The 14,198-nt window shown below is 43.1% G+C and overlaps 1 protein-coding gene across 1 annotated transcript; it reads left to right on the top strand.

Moving 5' to 3' along the window:
* Positions 1–5,299: 5,299 nt before the first annotated feature.
* il17ra1a (interleukin 17 receptor A1a) lies at positions 5,300–13,311 on the top strand (the record flags this gene model as incomplete). The annotated part of the gene is made up of 11 exons (XM_080851095.1): positions 5,300–5,398; positions 6,174–6,198; positions 6,346–6,493; positions 6,664–6,781; positions 7,765–7,891; positions 8,449–8,496; positions 8,691–8,848; positions 10,238–10,315; positions 10,991–11,060; positions 11,160–11,291; positions 11,759–13,311. The coding sequence occupies 11 exons, from the start codon at positions 5,300–5,302 to the stop codon at positions 13,309–13,311; spliced, it is 2,556 nt and encodes an 851-aa protein (XP_080707221.1).
* Between the last annotated feature and the right edge of the window lie 887 nt (positions 13,312–14,198).

Raw genomic sequence — 14,198 nt, 5'->3', positions numbered from 1 at the left:
CTCCACACTCCAAATGAAGCCTATCTTTCTCTCTTCCTGTCGTTCTATGGCTCAGAAAAATAGCTCTTTCCCCCCTCGCCCTCAATGGCACAGCCGACTGGTGAGATCCATGCAATCTGCAGAAGGTGGCCTCCCAGCCGGTGACGCCGCGACAGCCGTGTGCCAGTGAACCGGGGCAACGCTGGCTGGCTGTCAGATGAACATTCCCCTCAGGACAGAGGGAGCGCATTGGTGCACAGCTTGTGCGCAAAGGAGCGGCACTAACTGTCACCGACCACGGCAGAGAAATGGCCCACAGTGTCTAAGCTGCAGAGACACGGTGGTGAGATAGCGCTAGCTGAGCTAATCTCACAGGCTAGGAGGTACAGGCAGAATGACATGGAAGATGTGGTCGACAAGGATGAACGAATACTATGACTGGCCGGAACCGCTCTCCCCGGTCAGTCTTCAGATATAACCCTTACCCTTACCCGCAGCCGGTAATGCCAAAAAAAAATGCAGAGACACCCAAAGCGTGCTTTGAAAAAAATAAATAATAATTAATAAAAACAATTCTTTTTTTTTTTTTAGATTTATTTTTGGGCTTTTATGCCTTTAATCGGACAGGATAGTAGAGAGAGACAGGAAATGAGCTGGAGAAAGATTCGGGAGAGGGATCGGGAAATGACCGCGGGTCGAACCGGGTCCCCATGGGTATTCCAACCCACTTATGGTATAGGGCTGCTGCCGCTTGCGCCATAGCTCCCCCCCAATAAAAACAATTCTGATCACAGTGTCTTCTTGTCTTCTGATGAACATCAGAACAATTCCACAGTGAGCATCCATGATGAGCTGCCCAGCGTGCACATCACAGAGAAGGAGCCACAGGCCCAGCAATGAGAGAGAGGAAGAGAGAGATAATGGGTGAAAACAAGAACGCCAGAGAGAGAGAGAGAGAGAGAGAGAGAGAGAGAGAGAGAGAGATCTAAATAGCTGCAATGCTCCTCGTCCAAGCTTCTCGTTAATATCTTTAAGACCTTCTGGAGCACTGTCAACTGAGATGCATCAGCTCAGACGCAGTCCAGCGCACAAAGGATGGATTGTCCTCTGCCGCCCATGATGTCCAGGGACCAAATCCTCATTTCCTCTTCATTCTATCTACATGTCATCTGATTATCTGGAGCCAGTCATGGTTCAACCATTAACCCAATGTCATCCTTGAAAACTACAACCACCCACCCACCCCACCCCACCCGGTACCTTTTTACAGCCTCCCAAACAAAACCCTACACATCAAAGAGCAGTGTTAGTGCCAGTTTAAAACAAAGTGTGTTGACAAACCAGGAACTCATCTATCCACTATGCGCAAAGCAAGTCTGGCTTCTTTTAAAAACAAAAGAAAAAAAAGCCCAGCAGTCTTCCTCTCATTTTCTTTTCAAACGACACCAGTGTGTGTTCTGCCAGTCAATCTATAACCTTATGACCAAAACCTCTATTGAAGGTGTGATGCTGTAGTGATCACGGTGTCTAAAAATAGCTTGAGATGGTGTGTGCACCACACCTAGGGAGTGAAAACAATAAACCATGCATAAGATCCACATTATTGGGCCTATAGAAAGAAAAGAACCAGCAACGATGGCACTGACAGCTAGATGAAAATAAAAGCAATTTCCCCCTGGTTATCTCACTGTGCTAATCTCACCACAATCCGTATTTCTTTTACAGTACCTTTAGCTCAACTGGTAACGCATACCAATATTTTCAGCAGATGTTTATAAATGAGTTTGCTATATCTACGCATTGTGAAGAAACTACAATTCATCAGGCACTGAAACCTCAGTCAGTGAACCAAATTCATCCAGCCTAGAGGCTTCAGGGGCAGAAATGGGGTAACAGAGGACAGAGAGGGGCAAAAGAGCAGAGATGATCCTGGCTTTTGATCAAATGCTATGTGGCTAATACAAGCAGAGAGAGAGGGGTAACAGGAGAACTGTGATAGTGATGATCTATCTATAGGCTATTTCACTCTAACAGGGCAAAGATAGCCCACTTTCCCCTCCAACACTCGGATCACCCTCCATCAGGCCATGCAGACCAAAGAACCCACCACACCACCACCCCTAACCCTGCTCATACGCTATCCTTCGACTCTATCCTAAAACTACTCCGGGTGTTGAGTTCAAATCGTTGCATTTGTTATCCTCCCCCCCGCCCCCTTGCCCCGAGCTTGTAACTGCGAACCCACAGCAGGAGGTGCCTGCTGTCCACCAGACAGCAAGCTTGATAAGCCAGCCCAGTGGATTACTAAGGCACAGCCACACCCGAGGAGCAGTTCAGGGGAGGTCGGAGGTCGGAGGTCGGAGGTAGGCTAAAACTGAGGCTAACCCTGGCACTGGGAGGCCTGGTCAAAGACTCTCTGAGGTGGATTCTCCTCTAGGCAGATGATGCGTGATGATGGAATCAGCCTGCACCCTGACTGTCCACGGTCCAGCGATCAAGTTCTTACGGGAGAGTAGGCAGGGCGTGTGTGTGTGTGTGTGTGTGTGTGTGTGTGTATGAGTGTGGTGTGAGTGTGTGTGTGTGTGTGTGTGCCCTGGTTGGGGGGTGGGGTGGTTGGAGGGGTTCAGACAGAGGGGATTCCAACATGGAGACAATGGACCCACTGTCACCATCTTTGGGATGGATCAGATGTCTTTCTGAGCGGCATGCCAGGCAAACTGATAAACTAAAATGGTTGACTTCCAAGGAACAAATCGCCCACAGGACGCACTGCATCCATACGGATGTCACTCACAGTTTTCAAAAGTACAAATGAGCTTGAAGACACACCCAAATATAGCCTAGTTAGATGATGTGATATTTCATTGCTCATCTCATCATACCGCTGGGCATTGAGGAGTCCTACCTTTCACTTGAGATCTGGTGTGAAGCCAAGGCCTTAATGTAATTATGTTTGCATTACATATAAATCACAGAAGCCTTCGACTGGATGGACCAGTGTAACACTCGATGTCTACCAAATGGTTTCAAAGCCTCTCCAAATAGGAATTGATTCAGACAGCTGTAAAACTAATGGCACAGTGTCAAACAATATTACAGCTTCTCAAAGGTGCAACCTTTGCACGGAACAGTTCTTTAGTCCATCGACTCAGACTTCGACCAATCCCTCTACTATGCAAGGCGTGGGGGGATGGGGGACAGGCATCCAGATTGGACATTAGTCAAATCATAAGACAGCTTAAAGTGTGGCACCACACTGCCAACAAAACATGATTGCCAACCAGACATCCTAAATAACGTCAATAATATACAAGAAGGACTCTGTGAGCTTCTAACAAACTTAATTTTTAGATGATTGCAGAAAAACCATGGATGGCACACCACTAGCTACACAGTCCTTATGAGACCTTAAGGCGAGCATGAAAAACATGGGACAGTGAAGATTACCACAACAGGCAATAACGTTAGGAGCGTAGACTACAGTAAAGAGACTGTGTTGATGTGCAGAGGGTTACAAATGATTACCATATTTCGAACAGTCTCAACATAATATAAATCGTTCCTTCATCGTAGAGATTCCATGAAACTGCAGCATTGCATCCTCGAGATGTTCATGAACTAGGGAACATGAAAACACCGGGCAACTGATGCGGTATCCTATAATGTTAGACAGAATGTTTAACTGGGAAACGCGCAATTAGGATGGTAATGTCACTGTAGCAACTAGGCAGCAGAAACCACCAAATAGTGCTATTAAGCGATGTGTGGCAACTTACTAGTAAGCCAAACATTGTATCAACATGGTTGTAAGCTAACGTTACCTTGCACATTAGGCAAGTAAGGCAGCTTTATGCTTACGTTCATGTTGAATAGCAATTTAATGTTACACGCATTAGCTAGAAGCTAACTTTGGTTAGCTGGTTACAGACGGCTGATGTCAATTTCGGTTAGCTAGCAACTCACCTTTGGGTAGATCCACGTTCGGTTAGATCGAGGTGTCCGGTCAGCAAGCTCGAAACACTCCGAAAGGCAAGGAGAAAAAGTGGACATGCAGTTTGACTAAATAGCTAGCAAAGACCTGTTTTAACTGTCATTAGTAGGTCGTCCGTCTGGTCACCAAGAAGCACAGTGCGTAAGATGGTTACAGTAACTAAGGGACAGAATGAGAGACATCATCCATTCGCCTGCCTCCTGCTGTCACACCTGCCCCTTTCTTCTCTCTTGGGGTGGTAGCCTGTATGGGTGGGGGCAAACCTTCCTAAATCCTAAAACGCATGCGCCCTAATTTGCTCCATACACATAGTAGGCTACATGATACCGTTTTTCAGGGTTAGCCGGACCTTTCTTTGGGATAGATTTGGCTCGGACCTATTTGGGTTAGCCAATGGAAATATAATGTTTATGGATCAAAGCCACTGTGTAGGGTACACAAATATCTCTGTTCATGCAATAAATAGCATTTTTGTTTTCAAAGCAGCCACGTGTCTAAGGCTAAGTAGTGTAGTAGAAGGCTACCTCGTGGATATGTGCATTTAAAGATGATTGCTGTCCACTGCCATTATTTCAAAGCGCGATGAATTCCTTTCTACATGGTTTAAGAATTATTTGTGTAACAGCGCCACCCTAAGTTTGCTGTCGCAAATCATTTTTGAAGAGGATATGAACCGCAAGAAAACCCATCAGTGATAAGATTTCGCCGAGATTATTTTCAATGGTTATGAAGAAAAAAAAATCTATTCATGACGTGAACAAATATTACTGCTGTGCGCCTAAGCAACGCTCAAACAAGTGCGAGCTGTTTTCATTTATTTTCAGAGTAGGAAAGGTGTTTTCTTGCTACAGCTGCCTATAGCAATGATTTGTGCAATATCTAATTTATTACATAGGCTATATTATATTTTGAATACAATTCAGGCACATGGCAGGTCCTTCTTGGCCATATCCTGGACTGCTGTTCATTAAGTGTGAGTTCTAGTTGAAATCCGCAATGTAACCTCACCTTGTAGTCTAAGTGTATTTTGGTTTCATTTTTGGTACGCCCACAGACTGTAGGCGAGGCGGGTCTACGACATTACCAGTAAACCAGGTGTAAGCATAATTGCTGACATTTGCCTGGAGTCCAGGAAGTTTATATAGGTCGTTAACAGTTGCACTGATCTCGTGGTCTGCGCTTCGTTCGTCGCTGTTTTGTAGATTCCGCGAAGATATGTGTAATTTCAGGCGATAGGGTTAGCCATGGGCAGATAATGGAACGTTGTGACCTAGACTCACGTTAGACATTACATTACATTACATTATCTGGCCGAAGTGTTTCTGAACAATGACGTTAATTTTCTTGGGCAGTGTACTGTTCACGTTGATTCCTGGGATATCTGGACAGAGAATTCTAAACCCGTCCACTCTGAACTGTACTCAACCGGTAAGTCTGACCACAAAACATTTCTTTTGCCATTAGGTCTATACACGATTCTAATTCTATACTAGTTTCGAAAATGCAACCAGTAGGGTAACCACAGTCATGGAAGTCCTGTAAAAGTCATGGCATTATATAAAAGTCTTTAAGTTAAGTTAAGTATTTTCCTGGCCTGAAAAGTAATCACATTCAATCAATTATTCAAAAACGTCATGAAATACATTTTGTCGTAAAGAAATGAATGATGATATAGGCCTACTCCTCCATGGATATTGTTTTGTTGTGCGAATTTCGGCAGCGTGATAACCTAAGCCTATCTTTGAGGAAGGCAATTCAAAAGGTTGTTGTTTAATTTTCATTCAACAATTAGGCCCAACCTATGGAGTAAAGTGCGCAATTCTGTGTGCATGTAAGTAGTGAAAAGTCATGGAAATGTCATTAAGGTTTCCTTGAAAAATCATGGAGAAGTTGTCTCAATGTTCTCAATGAAAATGGGTGGGAATCATGAACATGCAGTTTCACTGTCAACAAATATGAACATATTACACCTGTATGATACTGTTATATACCATTGTCAGACCTACTGAAAATTGGCATGTGGTGATGATTTTGAAACAAATGTTAAAATTGTTGCCAAATTCAGACTTGATACCCCCCTCAGACTCCTGGAGTCTGTACAGTAGCCTGCACTTTAATCTATGATCAGCAAGTTTTTCACAGGCTGCTGAAGAAAAACCTGTTTGTGTGTGATTCTTATGTACTTAAACCTTGTGCTTTTTAGAATCTGAGGTGCAACGTCACTGAAAGTAAGTACAAGCATCTTATTGCTCTACTCTTGGATATTTGTGTTTGGCTTGTCAAAAATAAGTAAATCCAAGTAGAGCTCTGTCTTCCATTGCCATGAGGTCACTCACTCCAGCTTTTATTATGTAATCTTTTCCCAAACCCATAAGATAATTGTCTGGATGGGTGGGTTATGGCGAAAAAGTTTACTCCCGGCCCCGCAAGGGATTTGGAGGTCAGGGTGGACGTGAGAGAGGATGAGAACGGTGCCCTGCATCCTGTGCTTGTGGCTCACTGGAAAGCAACCGATGACGGTAGGTGAACCAGTTACCAGTCACGCAGATTTGTTTTTCAGGAGACCTCAGTGGAGAGAATTATATTCTGCTAATTGCTCGGTCCTGGTATGTTACTGCGGTTACACATTGCATTGAAAGCTCCTAAGTGCATACATGTGAACCTAATTTCCTCATACCTTCTTTTAAAGGAAGCATCCGTTTCCTCCATGGAACTCTGCTCTCTGTCTTGCACCTGAGTACCAGTCACAGTTTCTGCATGAAATACGTCTTCCTGGATAAATTTACGGACCCGAGGAGTAATGGAGAACTGGTAAGAGCAGTCAGTGGCGCCTGCAGCCGTACGGCTGTACGCACTGTGCGTACCTTCTTCTACGCGAGAAGAAGAAAAAGAGAGAGAGTCTGAAATCATGCGCTGAGCCTGGCCAGTGCACAAGGCACAAACAAACGAATAGTGATTAAAGCACAAACAAACGCTTACAAAAGTTATCTGACACACGCTGTTCCTAGCACGACACATGCATTGCCACTGTATTTCAATATTATTAACGCATATTACAATAGGGAAACTGCAGACAGAGGGGCGCGTAAAAAATTGGGGTACTACGAACTCCCTGTCCAAATGAATGGAGTCATTTGACTTAATGATCAGCATATTCAGGGTTTGCTTCAGTATTTTACGCCCTCGTCCTTATCTGACAATGTATGGCAGAAAATTAAATCGGAGTACTGATAACTAATGGCCGTTGAGTATGCAGAGCTGGAGCTGTGGAAACAGCTAAATGAGTTACAGCCAAATCGCAGTGAGCTTTGTCAAGCCCTGGAAAGTTCGGCAAATTTCTACCCAAACATTCATCGCGACTTGTTGACAATGCCCGTTTAAACAACGTCTGCTGAGCGGTCATTCAGTACAATCTTAAGACATATCTACGAAGTACGATGACTGACCAAAGACTGACCGGACTTGCTCTCATGAATATTCACACATATTTGGAAATAGACAGTGAAAAAGTACTAAAACAATATGCAGAAGGAGAATTTACTTAAATTATAAGGGCAATACGTTTTGGCTGTAACCCATTATCTGGGGGGGGGGGGGGGGGGGGGGGGGGTACTCTGTGCGTACCTCAAAAAAATAATCTGCAGGTGCCCCTGAGAGCAGTAGTTATTGATTGTAAGACGTGTGATGTGTTGGGCCTCCCATCAGAACTGTTGTGCTATAGTGTTTGTTTTTGTGTTTTACAGACCTCCTTTGCACAATGATTAATCCAGATATTCGTTTGTTTTTCTGTTCAGTGGTCCTTTTCAACAGATCAAGTGGTGCTTGACCCTGGCCAGCAGTACCTGGTGACTGTTTCAAACCTGCCCAAGCCAAACCTTGGCTACACTGACTACAATATAGAAAAGAATGTTCACGTTCCAGGTAAACACATACGTAGATCATCTGGGTGAACCTGACACCTACCACATACATGATTTTATCAGTGTGTCATAAAATACCGTTTTCATTCATTGTTTGGTTGTTTGCACTTGTGTTTGGACTTGCTTCTTGGGGAGATGGTATTTGAATGCCTCCATTAAAGGAACACAATTTGACACTTTTAGAGATATGGATTTATAGGCAACTAGTTTTGGTACCATCATCAAATTCATTTTGATAGCATATTGTCATGTGAAGGACAGATAAACACCGGGGTCTTCCCCAATAGCCATCAGGGATGTGCCATATGAAGTTCTGTGTAGCGGGTTGGTACACCCTGCAAAAATGGAAGAAAAGCTTTCTCACGCATGGCATTGCCAGCTAAACTGGCAAAAGACACCAGTTTGTGTGTTGGCAACCTTCTATCAGTATCAGCTGGGCTGTTGTTGTTGTTTGCAGGATTTTTGCATGCCTCTTAGGTTAGTTATCTTACTAGTTTTGCATCAGAACTCTGTAGTGCTGCTTTAAAGATGTAATGATTTGATTTTCCTTGTTGTCAGGTTGCACTGATTCAGAAATACGGAGAACCAAATTCTGTGTGGAGAATGGTGAGTGCCTGGGGTCAAAGGTCCATTTTCAGACTATTATAATTATTTAATACGCGTGTTTAATTTCAAATTATTAAGAGATAAAGTTATCTGAGTATGATGATTTGTAATACTAGTGTCAGGGCTTTTGTTCATACACTTTTGTATATGTCCTCTGTACCGTATACAATTCGATATTTTTGGGAATAATTTAGGGTCCCAGTGGCAACCCAACATCACTGTGATCAAGTCCAACGGGTCGAGTTACCAGGGGGCGCTCAACGTGAGCTTCATCACTGCAGAAAGCTCAGACGTCGACTACCGTGTGTCCCTCAAATGTGGGAAGAGACAACAGTCTCAGATCCTGGGGAAGGTACCTAGCATTTCTGCTCCCGGTTCTGACTCATTCCATGGCTTGTGCATTCTTAAAGTAAATGATGCTCATGAAACGAGGAGTCAAATGGTACATAGTCATTACCACAGCATAACGATAACAATAAAGATGAACTGATAATTGATTGTTACCACAAGCGATGAGATGACAACAAGACGACACATAATTAAATATACACATCCATGTGCTGAAAGGTATACACCCCTTTCCATAGACATACAAAGCCTTATGTATGCACATGGACATATGTATGAATACATGAAAAAAGTAAACATACATGATTCACAGACTTCAATTCTAAGTGTTGACATTATGTGAGTTGCTTAATTCAAAGCAAACAGAAAGAGCACGGAGAACATCCTGTTTCTAACAGACATCCCTGTCTAGAAAGTTCTGTGTTTATAGTGTGTGGTTACCTCTGTACTGTAGATCTTATCAGATCAAACTGTGAGTTTGCCCACAGTCACAAAAACAAGCTCACTTTTTGCACTTCTTGTTTGCACTTTACGACACAAGTTAGCAAAGGTGTTGTAGCTGCCCCTAAACTTTTCTCCTGGTTAAAGATGAACCACACGCCTCCAACTGATGGCTGATAAGTTTTTATTTGCTTTCATGCTTTCTTACATACTCCAAACCACCGTGAAAAACTAACATCAGTATATGGCACGTAATGATATTATGAATTAACTTTGAAATTATCTTTTAACACCTTTAACACATAACTAATCAAATAAGACATACAAACAAACTGTGTGCGCCCTCCAACCAGAAAGTTAAGGTCAGCTAAATCTCTTTGTATTCACTATTCACACACATCCTTCTCCATGCACGTTGTAGATACAAAAGAACAAAACTTAAATTTTCCCTGCTATTAACTATTATTACATCACATGACTACGGTATCCCAACTGACTCAAACTTATTCACCAGTAGGTGTTCTTACCATGTAATACCAAAATTCCACATCAGAAAATAATCAAATACAATTTGTTATGCACAAGCATACAAACAAATAAACAAACACAGACATATTTTAATAAATAAAGAAAGAAAATATGCGTATATTTCAGCGACAGGTGTAAAAGGTGTTTTATTTTAGGAATCAACTCAGAAAAAATATTAATTTGATTTACTTGAGTCTGGCAAAGGACACTACATTTCATATGCACTAATGATTTTAGGAAGCATGTCTCCCAAGCCTGTTCTTTCTTTTTTTTTTCATATGTAATCTCACATTTTTACTTATGTATTTATTCATTCATTTATTTAAGCTATTTTCACATTCACATTTCACATGCAGAAGCCGCATTTTCGGTTGTGCGAGGATACGGAGTAATCTGGTCTGAAATGACTGTGTTTGTCTTTCAGATTGATAACACAGTGTACCTGACTGCAGTGTATGACCTTAAGGAGTTTCCCTGGAATTGCTGTAACTTTGACGTTCAGGTGTGTGCACTTCATATATTAATAAATTATATAAATAAATATTTAATTTTAATATTTATTTAAGTTTAAATATTAACCTACTTATTCAATCAGAATTCACGTTCTCCTTTCTTCTGTTGTTTACACTTGATCTCTTGTTAACTAACTTGATTAAAATCAAATCAAACCTATTCTTCAATAAACGTACAGCACATATCTTTTCCTAACTAAATGTGTGAATTCTGAAATGCCTGCTATGAAAACAAATATTAATGTCTGTTGAGGAAACCAAACCTGTTGAGGTATGGAGCTGTGAAACCTGGATGCTGTTATCACTTCAGTGTCTTTTTACTTGCTCTCCAGTTTGCTGATGTCATTTATTTTTGTGGGTCACTTCTTGTTTTTGCCACTTGTCTTCTGATCTCTGGGTTTGATGCAGCCTGTCTGGTTACAGTGTGATAGGCTATAGACATATTGTCTTAAATGTTGGTGTTTTTGTTTGGGTGCTGTATAATCTGTTCGCGCTGACTAGGATACACACAGTTCAATAACTGAGTATTGTATAATATTTGTTTCCATATGAATATATATACCATAGTACCATATGTTCCTTAGTCCAGGAGGCAAACCAAGCAAACTGTTTTGTTTAACCACAGAAATAATAAACTTAAACTAAATGTTATGTTTGATGCCTAGATCCAGCCATTTTTTTATTCGTGTTCCAATGACTGCATCCGTATTAAAAAGAACTTCAACATATGTCCAGGTAACTTTTTTTTTAACTTTTGAATTTTTTTACGAACACTGAAGATGATACTTCTCGTGGGTTGTTGTTAATCAAATCCATGCCTTTGACCTGGTTTAGTACCACCAACGGATTCAACAGACCCTGACAGTCCTGGGAAATTCATAGCCATCATTGCTGGACTGCTATTCACCGGTGCTATCGCTTGCTGTTCTGCATGGGTGTATCTACGTTGCAGAAACAACCCAAAAGGTGTATTACTTGTTTCTCCAAAACACAACACACTGCACTATAACACGGTATCCTGCCCCAAACTGTTCCAATCTTGTACAGATCATGCTTAATTCTACTATTCTTTTCATTAACTGTCTGCTGTTTTATTCAATATGGTCTGTTCTGTGACATGTTGGCCAACTCCACCATTTCTCTGTCTCACTAAAAGTGCATGGTGAAAACACTTATCTGTTGGAAGTTATATCTGTTAGTATATCTAACATGAGAAGAAATTTGGTCCTACTATTATATACAATGTTTAATATACATGTTTATTTGTTAAATGCTCTATTCTTGGGAATTTATCATCTCCTTTTAAAACCAATATTTCCTCCCCTTCTCATTTCAGTTTGTAGCATCATGTGCAATGAGCTGTGTTTTGAATAGTATCTTTGACCTTGCTTAACCCTTAACACGGTTTGTCTGTATTGCATTTGCAGGAAAAGTGGTCCCCATTCAACCACCTCCGCGGAATGAGCCCCTAAAGCCTGTGCCCCGCACCATACTGGTCATCTACTCGCAGGACCACCGCCTCTACACGGAGATCGTGCTAAAGCTCTGTGCCTTCCTGCGGGCCAAGTGTGCCACGGAGGTGGTGGTGGACCTGCTGGACTCGGCCTGGCTCGGCACCGTGGGCCGGCTGCCCTGGCTGGAGCAGCAGAGGCGGCGCATCGACAAGGTCCTGATCCTGTCTTCTCGCGGCGTGCGGGCCAAGTGGGACGCCATGTGCGGGCAGCGGCCCGTGATGTTGCGCGAGGACGTGCGCTCGCCCACCGACGACATGACCACAGCCGCCTTTAATCTGATCCTGCCCGATCTTCAGCGCGCCGCATCGCTAGGCAAGTACCTGGTGGCGTACTTCGACGACGTCAGCTGCGAGCAGGATGTACCGTCTGTCTTCAACATTGCCATTAGGTATCGGCTGATGAAGCACTTCGAGGAGCTCTTCTTCCGCATCCAGGACATGGAGAAGTACCAGCCGGACCGGGTAAACACCATCGAGGGCATCGGCATGGACGACTACTTCAACTGTCCCTCGGGTCAGGCACTGAAGGAGGCCATCGAGGCCTTCCGCGCCTACCAGCTAGACAACCCTGACTGGTTCGAGAGGGAATGTCTGAACAACGAAGAGGAGGCGAACACCGAACGTGAGCCGTTGATCGACGTGAGTTCGATTCCCCCAATTCTGAAGTGCGAGCCGCTCCTCAACGAAGGCCCTTCCATCCTTGTCCAAGAAGTCAACTTTCATCCGAACGCGCACCCAGCGCAGCGCATTCACGAGCTGACCCCAGAGATCAACGAGAGCAGCGTGGGGACCTCAGTGCAGGAGGTGGACCTGAGAAACACACCTGGGAACCAGGCTATGCATCTTTTACACCTGGATGTTCAGCCCGGTGCGGTGGAGGGTGTCTCTCTTGCGAGTCAACTCGTCTTGAATCATGAGCCACACCTAAGGGCAAAACCAGTCCTGCAAGAGGTCTGTGTGAATGAGGAAGTGTCACAATCTGTCAACGCATCCTTCAACAGGCCCTCCCTCCAGGCCCTGCAGCAGTTGCTAGCTCTCCAGCAATGCCTCACACCTCTGGATGTACCCACCCCTCGGGAACTGAGAGCTCAGCCTTCATCCCTGCCCTTGCAGGGGATCCCGTCCCAGCCAGTGGAGATGGCAGAAGAGGAGGGAGAGTACGAGGAAGAGGAGGCAGAAGAGGTGGAGGTGGTGGAGAACACTGGAGAGGGAGACATGGTGGTGAGGGATGAAGTGCTGGTGGGGGGGCTCGAGCGGAACTCTGGGAAGAGACGGTCGCAGGGGTCCGACCAGGGCTACAGCTCGAGGGAAACACCAACCATCGAACCCCCACCTGCGGCCTCCCTGATGGCTTTGGCGGCTCTACAGCAGTCTCTGTTCATGGCAAGCCCCAGGACCTCTGGGTTTGGCTCTGAGACCGCACCAAGCACCGATGATCAACAGTATGGCTCATCAAATGATTATCTTTGTTGATACAATTATTCTGCTTTGCTTCACTCATCAGTTTGTAAATACATTAATCAAAGATGCCATTGTTGCGTAATCATGTTTTATTTGTTTATTTTTGATTGCTTATTATTTCATATTTGATCGTACATATAGTAAGTACTTAAAAAAGATTCATATCAGTTTACAGATATACATGTTGTTATACACATATGATATACTTTCGGTAAACAAGTGGAATCTGGACATGTGTTCTGCCAACAATTCACAAACGATTGTGTGGTCAGAGAAACTGATTTTGTGGAAAGTCTGTGTGTGCATCCTTTATGTTTGTTTTAAACAAATGTTCAACAACCTACTTCGTACCACTTTCTTTGGTAGGTTTCCATTTACTGTGCTTTTCACCTATATATTTATAGTGGAGGACTCTTTCATAATGCTAAATCCAATACATTGCAAACTATTGCGCTACTCTCTCTTTTCTTTTTACATTGAGTAGATCATTTATATGTTCAAAAATAATGTTTTTTTTTTTTATTCCTTTTTGATTTGACCATTTTAATTGTAGTATACCTTTTACAGACTTTGTTATGATATTCAGAACATGTCTAGAAATAAAGAGCCCTTGGGGAACATAAAAGTGAGGGGACATTTTTAACACAATTGCACTGTAGGTCTTTCTCAAACGACAAAGTTTTCAATTTGCGTGCGAGCTTTGAAATGTACAGATCCTAAAAGCACAAGGAGGCACAAAATAACATGTTTAATTTACTTAATGCACTGCTGGCCTGCATATTCAGTCGCTTTCGGTACATAATAAATCAGGCCTAAGGCGCTGTGTTTCAGATCGTAGTTGTATTTCATTATATTCATTTACTAATTCTTTCTAAGGGATCACTGTATGACGGAAGGAA

The sequence above is a fragment of the Sprattus sprattus genome (genome assembly GCF_963457725.1).
Source record: "Sprattus sprattus genome assembly, chromosome: 14".
In the NCBI taxonomy this organism is placed as follows: domain Eukaryota; kingdom Metazoa; phylum Chordata; class Actinopteri; order Clupeiformes; family Clupeidae; genus Sprattus; species Sprattus sprattus.
Note: the sequence above shows the minus strand (reverse complement) of the source record. Positions and strands in the feature narration are given on the sequence as shown.